Source organism: Equus asinus, chromosome 1 (assembly GCF_041296235.1).
Source record: "Equus asinus isolate D_3611 breed Donkey chromosome 1, EquAss-T2T_v2, whole genome shotgun sequence".
In the NCBI taxonomy this organism is placed as follows: domain Eukaryota; kingdom Metazoa; phylum Chordata; class Mammalia; order Perissodactyla; family Equidae; genus Equus; species Equus asinus.
In genome coordinates, this window is record NC_091790.1 from 192306002 (window position 1) to 192328554 (window position 22553).

Sequence of the window (22553 nt, forward strand, 5' to 3'; positions counted from 1 at the left end):
ATGCAGCGACAGAGTACAAAGATGAATAAGACATAATCGAGGAACTCGAGCAGCCTGGTTTCTATGGTTCGGGGTGGTTGTGAGGGTTAAATGGCTTAATGTCATGTCAGAAGCTCAAGAGGAAGGCAACTGCTCAGATGCTCGGAGGCCTTCTCTGCCATGCTGAGAAACGTGGACTTACACACGTGCTCAAGACTGCAAAGCCACTGAAGAGATTGCAGCTTCGGAGTGATGTCATCCCTCTGCCCAGAATGCTTTCCCTCTGATCTAGATGTTTCCTTTTTGTCATTCAGCTCTGAGCTTAAATGTCTTCTCTTCAGCAAGGCCTCTCCTGACGTGCAAATCTAAAGTAGTTCGCCGTTCTTTGCATGGAACATATCACAGATAATTTTTCTTTTTGTTTATTTATATATCTGTGGAAGTCAAGCCCATGAAAGCAGGATCTCGTTTGTTTTGTTTGTTACTGTATTTCCAAACTTCAAACAGTGCCTGGCCGGACTGTAGTATGAGTGTTTTAGAAAGATGCCTGGCAGCAATAAGAATGGATTTCTAGCAAAGCAAGACAAGATAAGGAATAATGGAAGAGAAACAGGCTTTGAGGACTATAATCTTCGTTTTTATTGTGTGGAGTTTGCAGTGCACTTTGTGTGGAGCAAGATAAGATGCTCAGTAGGCAGTTGTATACACACATCTAGAGCTTAAGAAAGATGAGAGGGGAACATAGATTTGAGGCACATCAGATTATTAGGTCATTGAAGATGTGAGGGTTAATAAGATCACCCAGCAAAAATGAAGAGCGTGAAAAGCAGAGGTGAGAGGATAGCACTTTGTGGAATAGCTGCATTAAAGAAACAGAGGGAGGAGGAGAAAACTCAGAAGGAAACTGGCAGTAGCTTTTAATGTCTTGCCTATGTGCCTTTGGCACTCAGCATTTGCACCTGGACGCTCTGCCTAAGGTCTTTTTCCCCCGCAGAAGGAGCAAGCTTGCTGGCAGTAGAGACAGGCTGAAATTACCAAGAAGAGTCCTCAACCAGTGATGTTAGGGCATTGGTGGTGTGGGATCTGCTCGGACCCCCATAGTTGGTATGAAGATTATTTTAAACTGAAGACATTCGAGATTCAAACAGATACAGAAAGAAGCCTTCTTAGAGCTTCTCTTATTTCAAAAAAGCAGAAACTTCTGGGAATGAGGCTGCCATAGATCCTCTCTCTGGGGATGTTTTATGGCCATGAAGAAGAAAAATAAAACTGAGATCACTGGCATCTGCATAAATGAACATCACAAATTTCCTTATCTCTTGTTTATTCCTCTAGAAACCCATTTGTTCTCCCCATAGAAGCCTTTCTGCCCACTCTCTCTCCCCTGTTAAGATAGGCATATAAACCTCCTTTTTAACTGTTGAGGAGTCACTTCTTTTTCATATGCATATGAATGAACTTGTTTCTTCTCCTGTTAATCTGTCTGTTAAATTTGCAGGCCCCCGGGAACTGAACCTAAGAGGGTAGAGGAATAATTTTCCCTCCCAGATAGTAGATAAATATCACAGGGCATCATTCCTCAGGTGGAACAACTTCATGTATATATTCCATAGTCTCCCAGAGTTTCCTCAGTGGAACTGAGCCCCTGTTGCCCACAGCTATAATCTGCTTGTTAGCATGCCTTATATTCCCTTCCTTTCCCTGTTTCACCTCATCACTCCCCTATCAGTGTTTCTTGGGATCACCTCCCAAATAAACCACTTGCATCCAATCTTGTTCTGTTTGCTTCTGAGGGAATCCAGCCTAAGATATAAACTGATAGAGAGGTTAGAGAAAAATCATTGGAGAGAGAGAGTCATTTATACACACACAGAGGAGAAAACTTCAAGGAGGAAATGGTCAGCATGACAAAATACTGCAGGGAGGTTTCCTACAAGGGTATTGATGAACTAGGCAAGCTTATTTCAGAGGTATAATGAGAAAAGGCAGATTTCTGTAGGTTAAAAAAAAGAGAATGGAGAAGTCAAGGAATGATAGACTACTTTTTAAAATAAGTTATCTGAAAAGGTAAAATGATAAAATGAGAACTAGAGGAAGACGTAAGATGGAGGCAGGTATTTTATTATAGTAGAGACAAGCATAGTTATATGTCAAGTGAAAAGAGCCAACAGGAGGAGAAAGTTGAAAATATGGCTAAGAATAACGGTAATTCAGTGGGTGAGGTTCATATGACACTGGGAGAAAATGGGACACTGGAAGAATTAACCTTAGACAGAAGGAGAATTACCTCTTCCATTTAGACAAGAGGAAAAGAGGCAAGGATGAGTGCATGAAAAGGAAAGTTCATAGGCTCAAGATGAAGTAGAAAAGCCCCAATAGTTGCTTGTGTTGTGGTGGTGTTATTAAGTATAAGACAAGACAAAGAATGGGTGGGGAAGAGTCGCTTGAGGAGGCTGGTAAAGATTTACCAAGCCTGTCCTGTGGGGATGGGGAGAATGCTGACAGGTAGGGGTGATGGAGTGCAGAGGCTTTGCCAAGGATGAGAACCAAGAATGTGTAGTGGTATTAATGCAAACAGCTCTGCAGTTCTCTCTAACAATACTCAATGTTTAGAAACAGAATTTGATTAATCCACTGTTGGGTTTGCCTAATGGATGGGACATACTTTCAAAGGTTCTGGGTGATTGAAACTATTAATTGAAAGAGTAGTCAGGTGCTGAATGGGCTGGAGGCTAGATAAGGAAGTGAAGACAGGAAGGGGCTGAATGGGTGTGGGGAAAGTAGATGCAGGGAATGTGAGAGAGCAAAAACAGTGAGTCAGAGGTAGAATATACAAGTTTACAATTCCAGAAAAGAGTGGTCCTAGAGCAATTCTGACTAATGACAGTGTGGTGATGAATGTGGATGTCCGGAGTCGAGTGAAGACGGTGAAGACAAAGAGGTTGAGGAGCGCTAAGGCTAGGAGTGTTGGGGGGGTTGTCCACAACGAATGCTGAAGCAAGGTGGGAGGACTGCAGTGGAGAGGAAGACCGTGAGCCAGAACAAGTCTTCAATGGGTGTGGAGGCACGACCAGGAGTAGATGTAGGCGTTCTTGGGGAAGGGTGGGGAAGTGAGAGGGAAGGAGTCGAGACTGTTCTGTAGAGAGCTAGCACAGCAGTGTCGTGAATATGTGGGTTCTGGAGCTGGACTCTAGGGGTCCATCATCCTGGTTCTGTTACTCCTTAGCCATGAAACCTTGGGTAAGTTATTTGAGCCTCAGCAGAGTATAGTTCTGGAGTCAGAAGTGTGTGATAATTGGAGTATGGGAATAAATGAGATCATTCATGGGAAAGTGTGTAAAGGAAGAAAAAAAAGATCCGGAGCAGACTATTGGGCAATGTGGAGTTAGAGGAGAAAAGGGAGAAATCGGAGACTGGGTGAAGATGCCGGACTCACAAGGGGATGGAAACGAGAAACACAGGAGGTTGAGACTAAGGGTGGTATTTCAGGATTTGAGTTTTTAGGATTTGGGCAGTTCCTTCTAAGTTCTGATATACCCTCCAACTCAGACTCTGAAGCTCATTCTCAAACAAATGTTGATGACCGCTCCTGGCACACTTCTCTAGCACAAGCTTTTGAACACGTCCCTCCAAGGACGTGCACTAATGTCACTGTCATAACCTTCTAAACGAAATCTTCCTGTTATGCCCTGTACTGTTTCCCAGCCATGTCCTTCAGCATAGCCCCGGGACCCTAACCACGCATTCAGCACTCAGCATTCATTGCCTTTTATGGTAGTGATGAATGAATGAAAAGCAAGAGGATATATTGGAGTATGTGAGGAAGCCATTTGGTTTAAAACTAATTCAGCCTGACCTTGTTTTTCCAGAAAGGCCTGACGTGGCCTGTTGAATGTGCATTGTACGTCTGCTTTAAATATTTGCAATGTCCCAAAGCCAAGAATGACGCTCTAGGCATGTTGCCTCCCCATATCAGCATTTCTTTCAGGATAAGCATTTCTTCCCAGAAGCTAAGGACTGATTACCAACCTGCTGACCACTACTTGCTGTGCTCACCTTTTGACCTCTGACCTGTTGTGCTAGCTAAGCATCTCATGACAGTAGTAAAAGAGATATTCCTGTTGTACGTGATGTCTGCTCTGTGTTCCAAGATGGTACATAACCGCTCTGTACACCGCACTTCTTTGGAGTGCTTCCTCTCCTGGGGAAGGAAGCTCTGGGCTATGGTCCTCAGACCTGGCTCATATAAAGAAACTCACCCCAATTTTGATTTATAGATTGATTGTGGGTTATTTGCATCGACAGTAGTTATCTTTACAGAAGTGAAGGTGTGACTCTGAAATGGCTGCGATCTAGCTTTGCTTCCCCCAAATGCTGGACTGAGGGGTTCCACCACAGAAATGAAATAATGGCAGATTTTCCCAACTGTAGGACAAAAAATCAAAACTTTAAATAGCATTTTCTCAAATGAACATTTCTGAAAAATTGAGAGCCTGCTATGACAAACTGAAAAACCAAATAGAACAAATAACTAATTGGAAAAACTCAAACATCTGCTCATGCTCGGTTTGATAGCATTTTCATTTATTTGAGTGTGGATGCTTTGACAGCAACGTGTTGGCTATACGTTGTTTTCTTTATACTGAGGTCCAAATCAAATGGTAGTTCTACTTCACTTTAATCAAATCTATTCCACCATACAGGGATTTTCCTCCTCTCTCTCTCCATCCCAAGCTTTGTGATTAAAAAAGAATGAGGGGAGAAGGGCTTTTGAAGGAGTGACTGCTAGGACAATTCTGCTGGTAACTGTTTACATTTTTAACTTTTGTGCCTCAGCCTGGCCCTGTTCCAACCTCCAGGACCAGTGGGAGAAAGGTGTGTCAGCAGCTTCTGGCCTGTCCTTCTCTAAGCTCCTAGACAAAAGATGTGCCAGACAACGGCAGGCTTCTCCGTCACCGCCACCCTGCCTTTCCCTGGCAGTGTGCTAAAGGCTCCTCAGTCATCGAGTCCCGGAATGATAAAGCTGGAACGGGAAAACACATCCTCTATCCCCCACTGAATAAACCGGTGTCTGCAGCTGATTATCTTTTTGGGGATACTTAGAAATACAGCAAATAAAGGCAGCAGAGCAAAATTAATATTTATTTCTTTTTATTAGATAATCTCAAATTAAGCTTGAAGAATAAGAAGAAATACAACTCAACTACTGAAATATAAATAGTTGAGCTTACTTTAATCAACAAAATTTATCCAATGTAACAAGTAAAGCACTTAACCAAGCATCACATGTGGCACAGGGAACAAGGCAGGCTGGCTTACATTCTAATGTGGAAAGCAGACAACTTCAAGTTGGATAGATGCTATAATGAACCAAGCAAGGCGCAAAGTATTTTAAAAACGGGTTTGAGAAGCAAGCATTCCATCTAATCTATAGGAGGACTCCTTATGGGGGTAAAAGTAAGCTAATCTAAGGATGCTAGACATTAACTAAGTCAGTGGTTCACTGTGGTATTTTGGAAATTGATGGGTTGTTAGTTTCATAATATTTGGGACTATGACTGGCATTGCGTACGTGCAGCCAGGCATGACAGATGTCCTGCAGTGTATGGGTGAGTCCCACACAACGAAGAATTATTCTGTACCCTATACGATTTTCTAACGTCCTGCTGGACATTTATGTAGGAACTACAGCTCGCTTAAGAGAATAATAGTCATTTTTTTCCTCTTAGACAATCTGTAATTTTCTTGTCCTATTATCCTTATTTCAATTAAGGTAACTTCGCTCTTTCCCTTACCATATGCAGATAAGGTTTATAGGCTGTTAAAACTTACCCTAATACTGGTCTTCATCCTAGTGTCACCCATACCTCTAATCTTTCATTTTCCTGTACTTTACAGGAAGCAGCCTCTGATCAACTTTTAAATCCAAACCTATTCATTGTAAGTAGGAGTAAGTGTCTGTCTATCATGATGTCGTATAGCGTAGTCATGCCCGAGCATTTACATATTGAAATTCATTTCATCTTCATTATAAATTTATTTCCTTCTGTTTCTCAATTATAATAGAGTTAGGGCATTAAATTGATTTTTTAAAGAAATTCATGTGTGTAAGTAGAATATATAATCTCTGAGTCGTCACAGGACAGCAAAGGGGATGTTACAAAATGTTACCTCTCTGAAAAGGGTGACTTGATCTGATAGAGTTTGTGGGTGCCACCGTAGTCTGGGGGAGGAAAGGGCGCTACTGGCCTTGAGTATGTGAGAGCCAAGTATGCTGAACATCTTGCAATATGTCGGACAGTTCCTCACAATAAGGAATTATTCTGCACCCTATACGAATTTTGAATGTCTTACTAGACATTCATGTATGACCTACAGCTCGTCTGCAAAAATATAGTATTTCCTCATTTTCTCTATTTCGACAATCTGTAGATTTTCTTGCACAATATCTTTATTTCAGTTAAGGCTATTTCGTTCTTTCTCTTATAGAAATAAGTATTATCATATGCAAAAAAGTTATTGTATCACTAGTTTCTATTCTAATGTCCACTCGTATCCTTGCTTTTTCCTTTTGCCATACTTCTTTGTACAGAATAGCTTCTGCTCTCCTGCCTTCTTTAAGTTCCAATTTATTCATTATGAGTAGGTACAAACATCTGACTGCCTGATTAGGTCTTCTGGTAGAGTTGTGCCCCAGTTACGCACCTTTTATTTCCCTTTTATGTTAATATTAATTTTATTTAAATTTTAATTTACTTCTAAAATTGTGTTTAGGCAGAGTATATTACCACTGAATTGCATTTTGAATCTTTGAATAAAGTGGATATTACAAAGTATTTTTCATTAAGAAAAAGGCAGGAGTGCTGGCTGAGAACCACTGAGCTGGGGGAAAAGGGGTACTAAAGACCTGAAAGAAAGCCAGAAGGGCTGGTGTGGAAGAAACTAAATGACAGAGGGTAGGGAAGGGAGGGATCATGGGGGACCGTGATAATGATTTTGAACTTTATTCTAAAGGCATGATCAGATTTGTGTTTTGAAAGATTTATTAAATAAAAAAATTTTAAATATGACCATCCTTGCTGCTAAGTAGAGAACAACTTAGAAGAGGACAAAGAGATATTTAAGAGGGAAAACTGGACTTGGGAACAGCGTAGATGCGTAGGGGGAGGGAGAGGAAGGAGTCAAGGACCCCCTCTGGATTTCTGCTTGAGCGGATGTGTGGATGGTGACATCACTTCCTTATATACAGAAGGCTGGGGAGGAACTGATTCCTTTGAGGGAGGCAGATCGAGAGTTCCATTGTTCATATACTGAATTAGAGATGCCTGTGAAATATCCCGTTAGAGATGTTTTGTAGGCAGTTGGATAGAGTTGTATAAACTGCATCTCTGCAATGTGAGGGTCAAGATCAGGAAATGAAAACTCCAAAATGGAAGCTACTACCAAAAAAATAAGTGAATGAGAGTAACTATTTGTGGCAAGCCTCCCAGAAAATAACCCTACCCTAAAAAATCTCTATACATTTGTTACTGCTGGAGTCCTTTAAGCCAAAGAGTTGTGGAGATCTTTGCACTGATCTAAACTGACAAACAGAAAATCAACTCTAATGCTAATTTTTATAACTTGTCTGATGGAAGGAACTATAACAGGAAATTTTGGCCACTGGTACAGAATGTTGAAAAAGGAAAACTTGGAGGCTGGCCCCATGGCCTAGCGGTTAAGTTCGGCAGCCTGGGTTCAGTTCCCGGGCACAGACCTATGCCACTTGTCAGAGGCCATGCTGTGGTGGTGACCCACATACAAAGTAGAGGAAGATTGGCACAGATGTTAGCTCAGGGTGAATCTTCCTCAGCAAAAAAAAAAAAAAAAGAAAGAAAAAGGAAAACTGTAAGGAAAAACCTGCCTCATAAGAAGGAAGGAACTCTTGGTCCGGGTACCTCAACTGCTCTAAAAGCTGACTGTACTACAATTCAGCACAATACATTATATTTAGAAAAAGAAGCCCCTTGCAGGTGCAAGGCCTATTTGGGGCACTGTATTCTTTGTTCTGATTCTGTGCTCACCAGGAAACAAATCTCACCTCGCTAGGGGGCCCATCCTTGAGTAAGATGGCCCTGCTCCTAATTCCTTGGTGAGCCTGATCTGCCACAGCGAACGACTACACTAGGACTCGGGTTTATCAGTCATGCTTGTGTGAATCAGGCTACTGCAACTCAGTCCCCCTGAAATAAAGACATTTCATGAAAGTCTGACCTGAAAAAAGCCTTCTCTGCAATCCTACTGATTAGAATATACACGTCTACTTTGCCATAATTATATAAAAACCCAAATGGGGCAATTAATTCCAGTTGGTTGCTTCTCTCTGAGCCACACATCGCAGCCCTTTTTATTGCATTCCAGAAAGAGTCAACCTGGATGGAGTCCCCTAAATAAACGTAGAGATAAAGAACTGTGTGCCCCGAATCAGCTTCACCACAAAGGGACAGCACAGCAGTTACGTCTGTAATGCTATTTAGATGACCTCTACTTTTTCCCCTAGTGTGTTCTTAAGCATTTGTCCCCCAACTTTTCATCTTCCATCCACAGCTCTACTGTCTTATGAACTTATTTCAACAGGCATTTTTAGATTTCTCTTGAACTTCCCAAATTAGTTTTTTTTCAATTTAACCAAAACAAAACCATGCCGTACAGTAAACTCAACGAGGAGCTGGGAGAAAAAGGTTGCTGCAATTACAGAAGTTTTAGAAATCAGTCTTGACCAGGTGCATCTAAGACAGTGGTTCCCAAACTTCACAACATATTTGAACCCTTAGGGGATTATACTGCTGCGGGGCCCTCAGCCCCAGACACAGAGAGTTAGCTGGAAGGGGGTGCAATCTGGACCTTGGAATTTTTTAAAGTTTCTCGGATGAGTCAGATGTGCAGCCAAGTTTGGGAACCACTGATCCCAGGCACTGGATAACTAGGTGGGGAAACGTAAAGTCCAACTACTATCTGGGGAATCTGGTTCCATAAGTGGACCGAGTGGTTATGGCATTCTTTATGACTCTGTCTTCATCATTTCTAACTAATCACGCAGGGTTTGTCTGTTTCGGTATATTCAATCACATATTCTGGATAAATCTGATCTTTCTGGAAGATAACAAAAACAGAAGGATTACAACTTGTGTCCACACAGCTGTGATACGGTGGAGGAGGGCTCGTGTAACTCATGTTTCCTTCAATAAAATCTCCAACCAGAACGCGGGCTGCAAACATAACGATGTCTTTGGGATCACCTGGGCAACTTTTATGGGAAATGATGGCATCTTTCGTGAAGTAATTTCCTAGAAATAATCAGAAAAAGAAAAAGGTTAAGAATTATTCTAAGTGCTCGCTTTGGCAGCACAAATACTAACATTGAAGTGACCCAGAGAAGATAAGCATGGCCCCTGCACAAGGATGACTTGTAAATTCATGAAGCATTCCATATTTGAAAAAAAAAAAAAGAATTAGGGGCCAGCCCGGTGGCATAGTGGTTAAGTTTGCATGCTCCACTGAAGCAGCCCAGGTTTGCAGGTTCAGATGCTGGGTGCAGACCTACACACTACTCATCAAGCCATGCTGTGGTGGTGTCCCACATACAAAATAGAGAAAAATTGGCACAGATGTTGGCTCAGTGACAATCTTCCTCAAGCAAAAAAAAAAAAAGAGAGAGAAAGATTGGTGATAGGTGTTAGATCAGGGCCAATCTTCCTCACCAAAAAGAAAGAAAGAATTATTATAAAAGAAGGTATGTAGTTTATAAGATTATTTACACATAATCAGATGACGGGCATTGACTAAGCGTATGTCAATAATGCCTTATGGAGTCTTACAAACTTTTCTTTGTACTTAAAAAAATATTTATTATACAAGTAAACTTAAATATAGTATATAACCCTACTGAAATAACAAAAGCATTTGCTACTGTGTGGGGCTCACAGTGATGGTGTGAGCCTGGGCACCATGACCGAGCAGCCCAATTTAGGCAGGGTGAGCTGAATTGTAACTGGTGAACCAAAGATACTCCAGCAGAGGCCGTTTTATATGGTATACATTTTAAGGAACAAAGGTCATTTAACACTGATGGGAAGGTCCTGGAAAACATGAAAAGGAGAGATGTAGCATGAGCAAGCAGTTCACTCCAGCAGAGCTTTTCAAAGACAGTTGATCCATCATCCTCAGCTCTGAAAAAACCTCTGATAATCACTGATGTTTCCATACTCAGCAGATGAACAACGATTTCTGGACAACTTAAAACTTCCTAGTTTCATTTTTATCATTGCCAGCTGCTTTTCTGCCCTTTTAAAGGAAATAGGTATATGTTGCAAATTCTGATTTTTCTATCAAAAATTAGTAAGTCAAATGAATTTGTTTCATTTATGGTAACAAATGTTTAACACATTTTTCATTTTTTTTTTTATTATTGGTTTTTTAAAAACAATTAAGATACTTGGATCCCAGAAATACTGCTTATCTTGAATAGGTCAGATACTGGATATTCTGGGTTAATGATGTTCAACTATATTTAGAATTTAAAAAATGACAGGCCAGCCCCAATGGCCTAGTGGCTTCAGTGGCCTGGGTTTGGTTCCCAGGCATGGACCTACACCACTGATCTGTTAGTGGCCATGCTGTGGCAGCAGCTCACATACAAAAAGAGGAAGATTGGCAGTGGATGTTAGCTCAGGGCGAATCTTCCTCAGCAAAAAACAAAACAAAAAAATAAATAAAATAGAAATAAATAAAAAATAGAATAAAAAAAATGAAAGACCACCTATACTGACCTACCGTTTCCAGTCCCACTCAGACAGTTAACAGCTCGGTGGGAATCCTCTCACACCTGTTTCTATGTATTTATATGCATACACGCATGCACCTATTCTGACACAGTTTTATGCTCATTTATTTGATCACAAATAGGATCACACTCTATGAACCGTTCTATAACTTTTTTGCACTTTAGTCCTAGAAATCATGCTATGTCAGTACATCTAGCCCCCCTCATTCTTTTAAACGGCTGCATAGGGTTTCATTGTATGGAGGTATCATCATTTAATGTAACTACTCCTGGATTGATGAAAACATAGGTTGATTTCACTTTTTTGCTATTACCAACAACACTTCTAAATAAATGTTTCCAAAAACATCCTAGTAAGTACACCTTTGAGAATGTGTATGAATATTTCTGTGGAACAGACTGCAAAAATGGCTGAGTCAAAGAACATGAGCATATTAAATTTTGACAAATACTGCAAATTGTCCTCCAAAAGTGGTCTAAAGATTGAATCAGCACCAATGAAGAAAGTCCTGTTTCTCCACATCCTTGCCGACACTGGATATTATCTGTCCTTTAAATTTCTGTCAATATACTAGGCAGAAAAAATTATATGGTTTTAATATGCATTTCCCTGAATACTAATAACATTGAACATCTTTCCATATGCTTATTGGCATATTTCATATGCTTTTTCTCTGAACTGCTTTTTCATGTCTTTTTTTTTTCCTGTTGTATTGTCTTTTTCTTACTGATGTGTGACCAAAACAAGCTTCTATTCAGAAGACAGTACGTCCACCAGGATCTTTTTGCAATCTTATAAAGTGGACCAGTAGATAGCTAGAAAACGACTAGGACACAAACAAAAATCATCCACCCACCACATTTCTATTGTGCCACCCACTCCAGCTCTGTCTCTGCCAGTGACCCTCCTTTCTAGCTAGTTCCAGCTCCTCAGTTTTAACAGATGGACAATGACAGCTGCATTCCACACTGCTCTGCCATAGCCTCTGCAAGCAAGCTTGGGGGAGAGGCTGTGCCTTCTTTATTTGACTTATTTCTCACTGTGACGGAGACCCACAACATATTCTGATTCACACTACTCATCTACCTCATTTCTAAAGTGTCTGCAAAGAGCCATTCTTTTTTTTCCAAGTTCCAGAACTTCTAAACAATTGAAGCTAATTTTGGAAAGAAACCTTTCTAAAGCATATATATCTGTCCATTTTTTAAATAGAACGAATTCATTTTACCCTTTCCTGATACAGCAGATGTAGATATGAATTCTGATACATAATGTTACAACATAGGGATGCCCTCTTGAGTTACTAGGGTGGACAGAGCCATTTACTCCTAAACTAATGGCCCCAGCAGGAGAAAAAAATGTTGCATTTGTGTCTTGCAGATCACTTCCCCTCATTCCCCACCTAAAAGCTCACTTTGTTCTTGCTGCCCGCCCCTAGCACCTCTTTACTCCCATTCCACACTTGCTGGGCTGAGAAAAAAAACACTGCTTCTGAAATAAGGCTAAATGGATTCTGAGGAGCTCCTAAGGAAAACATACATGATCTTCAGTATAGGAATTTATGACAACAGCTTGGGCTGCTCATAACACAGTTGTTCACTCTTGCAAATTCTGAGTTACATTCCAGAAAGCTAACATTTCCAGATAAGTGAATTCCAGTTACGCATGTAAAATGTGTAAAGTAAACAGTATGGAGTTACTGGTAAAAATAGGTTTGACTTAAAGCAAATGGAATTAAACATATAGACAGGAAATTCATCCAATTTCATCCATATTTTTCTTCAGTGTGCGTTTTAATTGCTTATTAAGCCATAAAACCCATTTTCAACATTGAGATAGTAGTACATTGTTTTAATGGCACTGGATTGCTTTTATACTTGTTAATTTTTTTTCTTTTTATAAGAAAGTCTGAGTACTGATTTTTCAATTTTTATCAATGATAATGGAATGAAAGACTTGTGAAGTCAATGAAAAGTGATTCTTTATACAGGTACTATAGATCTTTGGAAAGCAACTTTATCATTCTCCATTCAGAAAAAAATTAACTATTATCCTAAACAATTGACTTTTTAAATGAAGCATCAGTTGTTTTTAAATCATGCTTCTATAATCCTCTTATATAACCCAGAATCTACATTTGCTTAAATGATCCAACCCTAACACCCAACTTTACAGCCCACTCTCCTAAGATCTGGACTTTGTCTTGTTGCAAATAATCCTGACAGAGAATAGATCTCTCCTGAACCCCAACATCCTCTTCATCCCTTCTGCTACTACCTAGATCTAGGTAACCTCATTTCTGGCCTGGATTCTTTTCTTTCTTTTTTTTTTTTTTGGAGGAAGATTAGCTCTGAGCTAACATCTACTGCCAATCCTCCTCTTTTGCTGAGGAAGATTGGCCCTGAACTAACATCTGTGCCCATCTTCCTCTATTTTGTATATGGGATGCCTGCCACAGCATGGCTTGAAAAGTGGTGTGTAGGTCCTCACTGGGATCCAAACCAGCGACCCCGGACCACCAAAGCAAGCGCACGAGATTCTGTGTTACCCCACTGGGCTGGCCCCTGGCCTGGGCTCTTGAAACAACCTCTTCGCTGTTCTCTCCACCTGCAGTCTTGGTCCTGTCCACTCTTTCGCCACATCGCAGCCAGCGTCATCATGTCAATCCCTTCCTAAAGCAATTGGCTGGTTCATGGTTGTTCTTGGAATAAAACCCACCACTTAGCATGGCTTACAAGGTCTTCCAGGATCCGACTCCAACCTGCAGCTCCAGCCTCAGCTTTTGTCATTCCCACCACACCTTAAATGTGCCATGCAGGCCACAGCCTGCCCGGCCTTTGTCAGTTTCTCGTCTTCATAAACGCTCTTCTCCCAACTTTTTTTTATTTTTTATTTTGCCTAGCTAGCTTTTGTTTGCTCTAAAGGTCGCACTTAGACTTCACAATATGCTGCTTTTCTGTAATCTACTTTGATTCATTTTTTCCTTCATTCAGTATAATTGATGTAATGTGATAATACTGTCAAAAACATTGTGCTTTTTTCTTTATTTTTTTGCAATTCTTTATACATAACCATCTTTTATTTAGCCAGACACATTTTTTTTTCGCCTCAAAGAGAATTAGAATCATTGAAAGTAATATATAAAGAAAAAGGAGAAATCATGGTCAGCTTCTGATTTGCAAAATAGGATCTAGAAATGCACTACAAAAAAACAGACTTTGTTAACTAGAAAAAACTCTGAATAAGACCAGGGGAAGGAACCCTCTCTAGGTTGAGTCAAAAAGAGACAAGCTGGCTCTGACTCAGTCCTTCAGGGACCTCAGCCCCACCATCCTGGGCCTGGGCCAAGAGGGCAGTGAGTGGCTAGAAGTCCGAGGTGACAGAGGAGTCCAGTAGCAGAGGAAAGCAAGTGTCTCACCCACTTCCTGTGTAGAACACCAACATTCCAATTCTCTGTGGATTCTTATGGGTTTTCTACATAGACACTCATATTATCTTCAAAAATAACATTTTTGTTTCTTCCTTTCCACCCACTTAGCATCTTGAGGCACCTGGGTTGCAGAAGCTTAGGAGATTTGATAGCTATTGTGATGCCTGCTGCACTCTGGATCCTAAATACGTTTCCTGGCCTTGTATGCCTCCCATCTAGCCTCTGGCATCCAGTCTGTACCAGGACAGATCCTTCTTTGCTTAGCTGCCTCCAAACATGTGCTTCCTTTTCTATTTTCACCTTGCTTCTACTTCTAATCCAAATCTGAGTTTTTATAATCTCCTCTGACTGTTAAGTTGGGTGGCTTTTACCTACCACTGCAGTTCTTATCCTCGGTCCAGACTGACCAGAAGTTCTGGCCCAACTTCCCAGCTCTCACGGACTCTCTTACTAACCTGTCTTCCACCATTATCCTCCATCTCCCATTAGAGGCCTGGTTTCCACCTCCAGTTTATCAAGGTGGAGCCCAGAGCCCTTCTATCTTTGCAGGCATGTCTAATTCCCCTTTCACAGCCACACACTAAATTTCACAGATAACAGCCTAACCAGAGTGGCTGCCCACGTGCAACAGGGGGCTTTGTTCTCCCTCAGAGAGTAGCAGGATCTTTGAGATCTACCACTTGGCCTCTTTTAGGATTACTGCCTGACCTCTAGGATTATTGGCCCAGTGGTTCATATCAGTCTATCTAGCCGGTACCAACAGCATCGTGGGTGATGGGAACGGAAAGCCAACGTTAAAAATAAATGCAAACAAAACAAAAACACCTCCTAATTCTGTGTAACAGGAGACAAGCCAAGTAGCAGGATCACTCCCTGACCTTCACAATGGAGAGGGGCCTGGGAAAAAGGGCAAAGTTCCTTGAGAAACACCTTGCCTGTCTGTGAGAACTGCAGACTACATCCTTGCCTCTTTCTTCCATGCTGCACAAGGATGTTCTCTTGGCTGTTAATAACTCTCCCCCTTCACCAAGTTAAAGGAAAAATGATAGCAAGTGAGTAATACTATTCAACCACCTAAATATTTTGAGAGGGTTTCAGTACTGTTCCGTTTATTCAAAAAGGAGAAACAGACTAAGCACCTGTCACTATCAGAGCCAGTTATGGCCCAAAACTGGGAACATATATAGTATACTATATTTCCATTTTCTAGGATAAATATTTGAGCTCTGACATAAGAGAGACTCATGAGAAACCGAAGGGTTTAAATTTCACCAATGTCATATTTCACTCAAGATGGTTACCTTGCTTTCTCCAGACATTTCTAGGTAAGTTTTAGTGATGCATTTGAACTTAATAAACTTATGAAATTCTCATCAAGTCATTCCCCAGCTCAAAACCTTTCATTAGCTTCCCACGCCCTTAGGGTCAAGTCTGAACTCTTTACTGTGTGGCCATATCTTGCACCACTTGTTCCTTACTCTTCACGATGACTCTACGTGGCAGGTGAACTATGTGCCTTTTCTTGGGAACACCTCTCCAGCCAGGTTAGGTGTCCACAGGGCCTGTTCTTTTCATCCACAGCAGCCACGTATTTGCAATCACTTAATTATGTGAAACAATTTGGGGAGGGCCATGTCTAACTTGTTCACCACTGCGTCCCCAGCATCTAGTGTGCAGAAGGCACTCAAAAATATTCATTGACTGACTGATTGGCTTCTTGCTTTTTGGGGGTGTGTGTGAATTTAACTTAGTTATATGAGTTGAGTTCACTTTGAACCTGTGATAAACTATTACTTGTTCCCTTAAGATGAGCGACTCTGGTTTTTGTTTGTTTTTAAGAGTTGCATGAAGGAGTTTAGGAGCAAAAAGAAAGAGCTGAAAAGATTTCAGGTGTGGGTAGACCTGTGCCGCTTCAGGTGAATCAGCATGGTCTGAGATGGGGAGAGGCTTCTTCTCCCATCTGTAATTAGAACCCATCAGTGGCAACAGAAGGCAACTTCAGACGACTTCACAGGGAAGGACATAGGTCAGGAAGAGCCATAGCCAGAACTGGGTAGTCATGGTGGGCAACGTAGCCAACAGGCGGAGAAGTTTGCATGCATATATGGACTCTTTGGTCACTCCCCCCCAAAAAAACAGAAAACAGGAGCAGGGCTAAGGTGCAAGCAATCAGGTCCCAAGTCACTTTAGCACTCTAATTTGGGCATATAAGGTTAACAGGAGCTCATGTTATGAGCAAGTTTCCGTGACAGAAAGCCTGGACATGCCGGCTGATACAAAATAATCACATACACCTCATAATAGAAGCACGGGTAGCATCTGGGTTATGACTCTACTAGTTAGGCTTCTCTATTCCAGCACAAACCTTGTCCATATTTGGTTTCATGAGCTCCATGTAAGATCCAGTCAAAGTTATTCGCACAGATAGACTCCACGTACGCACGGCCGGTTGCACAAAACAGGATTTCTTCATTTCTATTCATCTTCATTTTTTTCCTAATGGAGGAAATGTGAGACTTAATGCTGAGAACATTCCTCTCCCACTCTGGCTAATAACATTAATCCCAACTAAAGTCTAATCGTCTTAAAATTTTATTCCACCAGCTTTCAGAATGGAGCTACTAACGTTAAGGCAACAGGTGTAAAAGAATAAATTTATCAAAACTTTTAAATGACAGACATGTGAAATCGTTGAATTGTAAAACTAAAGCTGAAAGAGAGAAGCTCGAGTTTACATAATAAAAACAACCACAGATTGAAGAAACTGTTGACTATTAAAATAAACCAGTGCATATAGATGTTAAAGGATAGCTCTTAAGTAATCCTTTCAAACTTTACGTAAAGACACTTGATAATGTGGCCACCAACCTTTCAAAAGTATTCCAGAGCTTTGTATTCTGAATCTTCTTTATCTTTTCAATCTTGAAATTTTTCATGGAAGCTTTAAAACGCTCACTTATTTTGGCATATTCTGGATACTGGTTATGAATCTCAAACAACTAAAAAAATTGTAAAATATAGAAATGTGAAACAGAAAACATTAAAAGCATGAGCTTTCCACATGTGTGGCCCCCTATGCTATGGCGTATCCTCACCAGGCCTCCGACAGCAGGTGGAATAAGCTGGTTTAGAACTTGTACACCTGGCAGTTCATTCCAGTAATGAACTAGATGGCACTGGTCCCATCTGTTCAGGCCGAGGAAAGGCAAACAAAGCATTTAGCCTAAAGGGAAAGGCAGGTCCCCCAAGGTGTGACCCAGCGAGCTCCTTGCACAAAGCCAGTGCAGGGGCAGAGGCACTGGAACGTGCCCAAGGAGCCCAAGCAGAGCGGCCTGCCCACAAAGCTAGAACATGACGCGGAAGCTAAACCACTTAGGAAGTCTCGCCCCAACCAGGCCAGGTGACGAGGTGAACCACAATTTGTTTGACTCCCATAGAAATCTGCTTTTTTAACTCCAATTAATGGACAAGTCTCTGAGTTCCACTTTTCTCATCTGTAAGTAGAGAATCTAATATAGATCTCACAGGGTTGTTGTGAGGATCACGTGTGGCTGGACTCTGGAAACAATGAGGTGCCCTATTGAGAGTAGTTGTTCTCTGGGAAAGTGACACGATCACCATTTAGATGTCTGCCTTTGAATCTTGATTCAAGAGTTTTGCGGAAGCAATTCATTCATTCATTCACTCAAATACACTACTTTGTAGTGAAGTATTTTTTCCCCACCTTTAAACAATTCACCCACCAAAAAGTAAAAAGCAAGTACCTCATATCCATTCAAGGGTGGGAAACCCATGTCCGACTGATGAAGAGATGTTGAGGTTAAAGGCTCTGATCGGGTCTGCGCCAGTTGGTGGCTACAAATAAGAGAGAGTAAGAATTCACTTGGCTCCCTGGTCCACATGCCCAAGTGACTTTCTGTCCTTAACTTCCAGCCACTGAGCCAAGATTTCTCAGAGAATTTTTTCTTGGAATTTTTCTTTGGAATACATCCCTGAATATTCCTGGTATAGATGTACCAGTAATCATGCTTTTATAAAACACAGTAATTATTCATACTAAGGCAAACTAATTAAATGCTATTTTCCCATTCACTTATAAAATGTAAAAGCATTGATTCTTTTTGATATTTATGTTCGACCTTCAAAGTCCTAATATGTTAGCATTAAGTATGTCTTACATTTTTTTTTTTAAAGATTTTATTTTTCCTTTTTCTCCCCAAAACCCCCTGGTACATAGTTGTATATTTCAGTTGTGGGTCCTTCTAGTTGTGGTATGTGGGATGCTGCCTCAGCATGGCTTGATGAGCAGTGCCATGTCTGTGCCCAGGATCCAAACTGGCAACACCCTGGGCTGCCGAAGTGGAGTGCACGAACTTAACCACTCGGCCACGGGGCCGGCGCCTGTCTTACACTTCTTTGTCAAATGATAAACATTTGAGTATATTAGGGGTACGGGGAAAGAATCCTGTCTTTTCTGTATGAACTATATTTCAGGGTAACCATACATTTTGGGGTTCTCTACATGACCCCCCCCAACTAACAAGTACATAAGGGTTTGTTGTACAATTTTCTCTAGTTTGTTTAAGTTTGAAATTTTCCATAATGAAAAAATTAAATTTAAAAAATGCTTTAAGGAAAAAACTCTTTAAAGACCCTCTTTTGTAAAATGAAAATTCTTTTGGAATGAGAGAGATTGGCCCCAATTTATCTGTATTTTAAGCTCAGATTTCCATACTGGATGTGTATAGTGCAGAGCAGATTAAATTAATACGTGTTAAGGTGCCCACCAACAGTGAAGTATGCTATAGTTCCTTTCTCTTCAGACTGCCCAGCGTATACTCACGGCTCTTACTCCATCTGAAAGCCAGTGGGTTTCCTCTGGGCTAGTAAGAGCAGGCTTAAAGCTGGTTCTCATCATGACCTCCCACTACCATGGTTTCTCAGTTCATTTTATTCATTTACTCACTTATCTACCTATTTAGTATGACTCGATACCATTCATCATGCAAAACATTTCAAAAGCTTTGAGGAGCTGATAATTGTGGAAGGGAGGGAAGTGGATGGAGGGCTGTCCTAGGGAAGATGGTTACACAAATACTGTATTACAAGGTGGAATGGGGTAAGTACCATAAGAGACTTACAAAGTGTTACTGGAGGACTAAGGAGAGGATTGGAGGACAGTCTCAAGGAAGGTTTGTATGGGAAAAGTGGCATTTGAGCTGGGCCACGAAAGATGCCGGATTCATAGGAGTGGTGGGGAAGAATGTTCCTGGAGAAGGGGCAGAGCAAATGGAAAAGCATAAGCCAACTGTGACATATGTAAATTATTGTGACAATGGACTGACTCCATGAGATATTTGGAAATGCCACAAACCAGTTTCTTCCTTTGTAAATATATGTGCACAGAAAGAGCCATCCAGCTCAAAGTCAAGAAAGTACACAGTCTGGACAGTTTCTGCTGTCCAGCAAAGCAACAAAGTATGGGCTCACTGGTTAAGACTCAATGGGAGTATAAGAATTATTAAAAAGTCAGAATTACAGGTTGCTTTAAGGAAACGCAGTTTAAACAAAATTTTGTCGAGACGTTCTGCCAGAATCATTTGAATGAATAAGTAGCTACAATGATCTCGTTAGTTGCCTCAGTGAAAATGGTACCCCCATCCCGTCCTCCTGCTCTGCCTTTCCCCCTCACCTAACACTTAGCACTAACTGAAACAGTTACTCAGATTGTCTCATCCACCAGAATGTAAGCTCCATGGGGCATGAACTTGACCCCCCAACCCAGCCATACGTTTACTTTATTAATCTGAATATTGAAAGGACTGGAAGGGATCTTAGATGGCTAAGCCAATCTGGTTAATTCTAGGGAGTTTGAATTAAGGAATTCAGAGAAAATTAGGCAGTAACGGCAGGAGGTAATGCTGAATGGATACGAAGATTGGAATTCTGAGGTTAAAACTGTCAAGCATTAGCCAAAGTATTAGGAGATCTGTAGATACAGATATATAGGTATAGATATAGATATGGTCACTGAGTCTATTAATAGCAGGAGAATAAAAATAAGAAGAAAAGCTGCTAACATTTACTGAACACCCTGATGTGCTGGCCACTCTTCCAAGGGTCTTGAATGTATTCATCAAGCAACCTTGAGGAATGTGCCAGTATTAAGTCCATCTTATTTTATTTTATTTTATTATTATTTTCGCCCCTAGCTAACATCTGTGCCAATCTTGCTCTATTTTTGTATGTGGGTCACTGCCACAGCATGACCGCCGACAATTGGTGTAGGTCCACACCTGGGGACAAAACCCAGGCCGCTGAAGCAGAGGGCATTCGACTTAACCAGTAGGCCATGGGGCCAGCCCCTGGCCCATTTTATAGATGAGGGGTTGCAGAGTGATTCATTTGTCCAAATCCACACAGCTAATGAGTAGCAGGCAGAATCTGAACTAGGGATGCAGATCCAGAGTCTGGGCCGTGAACCTGGTCACAGGTAAAGATCCAAGACCCCAGGCTGCTCAGGCTCTGAAGCAGAATTGGAACCGACGCCCATTCCTGGGGCCCTGAGAGAGCTCAGTTCCCGTCCTTGGCTTCTTACAAAATGTTGTTTTCCTTATGACACCACGTTCATCCTTTTAGTAACTTCCCTTTCTCATGAAATACCTTAATTCTTACAACCGAAAGAAGCTAATTAGAACACCTTGATTTTGCACCTGTCTTGAAGTCTGTTTTACATAACCACACATCACCCAGAAAAAAAAAATCCAACTCCAAAAATGTTCACGAACAAAGTAGATTTTACTGAGTTTCATGAGCAGACACAGGAGAGTTACATTGAATCCCCCACAGCAAAATTTCCTTTACAAACCCCCTTCCATCCACTTTATCTTTCTCCAAAGCCCTTGCTCGGCCAGCTACCTCGTCCCTTGTTTCTCTCCATCTCTTTCTCAACCTCCACCCTCTAGAAAGCCACTCAGCAAAACTAAAGATACACAGAAGAACCCACAGCAAAACAAAAACCCAGCAACTGTACATTTGATTATTTTCCAAAGAAACTCCATTAAGCCAGCCACTCACAGTGGAAGAAGCTGAGGCCCAGGGTATTTAAGAAACTTGCCCCAAGTCCCCTGGGAGTTAGAGGGAAAGCCAGATTTCCTGCTCTAGAATTCTTGCAGTCACACTGTGCTGCTTAATAAGTACCTTACTCATAGATAATGCAAAAGGAAACTGCACTGTCACACAAGCAGGAACATTTCAAGAAAACAGGATCCAGATCCATGAGCCACTCGATGAGATCAATGCATGAACATCTCAAACATCTGCCAGCAAGCAGTGCCTCAGAACACTTACTCTAGCCCACTTTTAATCCGCTCCACATCCCGGTGAGAGACAAACGCCGGCCTTCTGACAACATCCTTTTGGGTCTTGGAAGCTGTGTTTGTCTGAATCATCCCTTTAGACGGAAAAAAGAAAACAAACAAGAATCAAGAATTAGTCCCAGAAAATGACTTACTGTTATTTTTCAGAAGCTAGTAACACAGCAAATATTCATGACTGAAGTGTACATGTATGAACAGAGAAAATCCTTCTGGATGGAAATTGCTCATGATAAAAACTTGAATCCTTCAACTGCCCTTATTATAAGACCCAGCAAACAAAAAGGTAAATGAACAGTCTGCAATTAGTCTAATCTGGAAATCAAAGTCAGATGGTAAAGAGGAGGGCTGGGGCAGCCAGATAACAAGACACCATCCATGTGAGCTGCCCGAAACCAGGCATCAGTGATTACAGTTGGAATGTGGTAGCTACATCTTCAAAGTTTTTTCTTTTTTTTTTGAGGAAGATTAGCCCTGAGCTAACTACTGCCAATCCTCCTCTTTTTGCTGAGGAAGGCTGGCCCTGAGCTAACATCCATAACCATCTTCCTCTACTTTATATGTGGGACGCCTGCCACAGCATGGCTTTTGCCAAGCGGTGCCATGTCCACATCCAGGATCCAAACCAGTGAACCCTGGGCCGCCAAGAAGCAGAACGTGTGAACTTAACCGCTGTGCCACCGGGCCGGCCCCCAAAGTTTTTTTCTATATTAAGTGTGAAATGTCACTTTCAATTCATGCATGTTGTAGACTTCTGTCCAAGCTGCAGCCAGAGTGATCTCTTTAAAAAGTAAATCATCATACATGCTAGTGAGAACGTAAAATGGCACAACCACTTTGGAAAATAGTTTAGCAGTTTCTTATGAAGTTAAATACACACTGCCTATGTGATTCAGCAATCCTACTCCTTGCTATTTACCCAAGAGAAATGAAAACCCATAGCCA

General features: G+C 41.3%; 1 protein-coding gene and 1 non-coding gene across 2 annotated transcripts in view; one reads left to right on the forward strand and one right to left on the reverse strand.

Moving 5' to 3' along the window:
• Nucleotides 1-5113: 5113 nt before the first annotated feature.
• ZC3HAV1 (zinc finger CCCH-type containing, antiviral 1) overlaps nt 5114-22553 on the reverse strand; it is a 58933-nt gene continuing 41493 nt past the window's right edge. The window contains exons 9-13 of the mRNA XM_014859269.3: nt 21583-21685; nt 17997-18087; nt 17101-17231; nt 16598-16728; nt 5114-9305 (exon numbers count right to left, since the gene is read on the reverse strand). Coding sequence (XP_014714755.2) covers nt 9043-9305; nt 16598-16728; nt 17101-17231; nt 17997-18087; nt 21583-21685 — 719 coding nt within the window. The 3' untranslated portion in view covers nt 5114-9042. The remainder of the gene's footprint in view (nt 9306-16597; nt 16729-17100; nt 17232-17996; nt 18088-21582; nt 21686-22553) is intronic.
• On the forward strand, nt 9349-9455 carry LOC123288358 (U6 spliceosomal RNA). Its single transcript, XR_006532035.2, has one exon. It is a non-coding gene; the product is annotated as a U6 spliceosomal RNA (small nuclear RNA).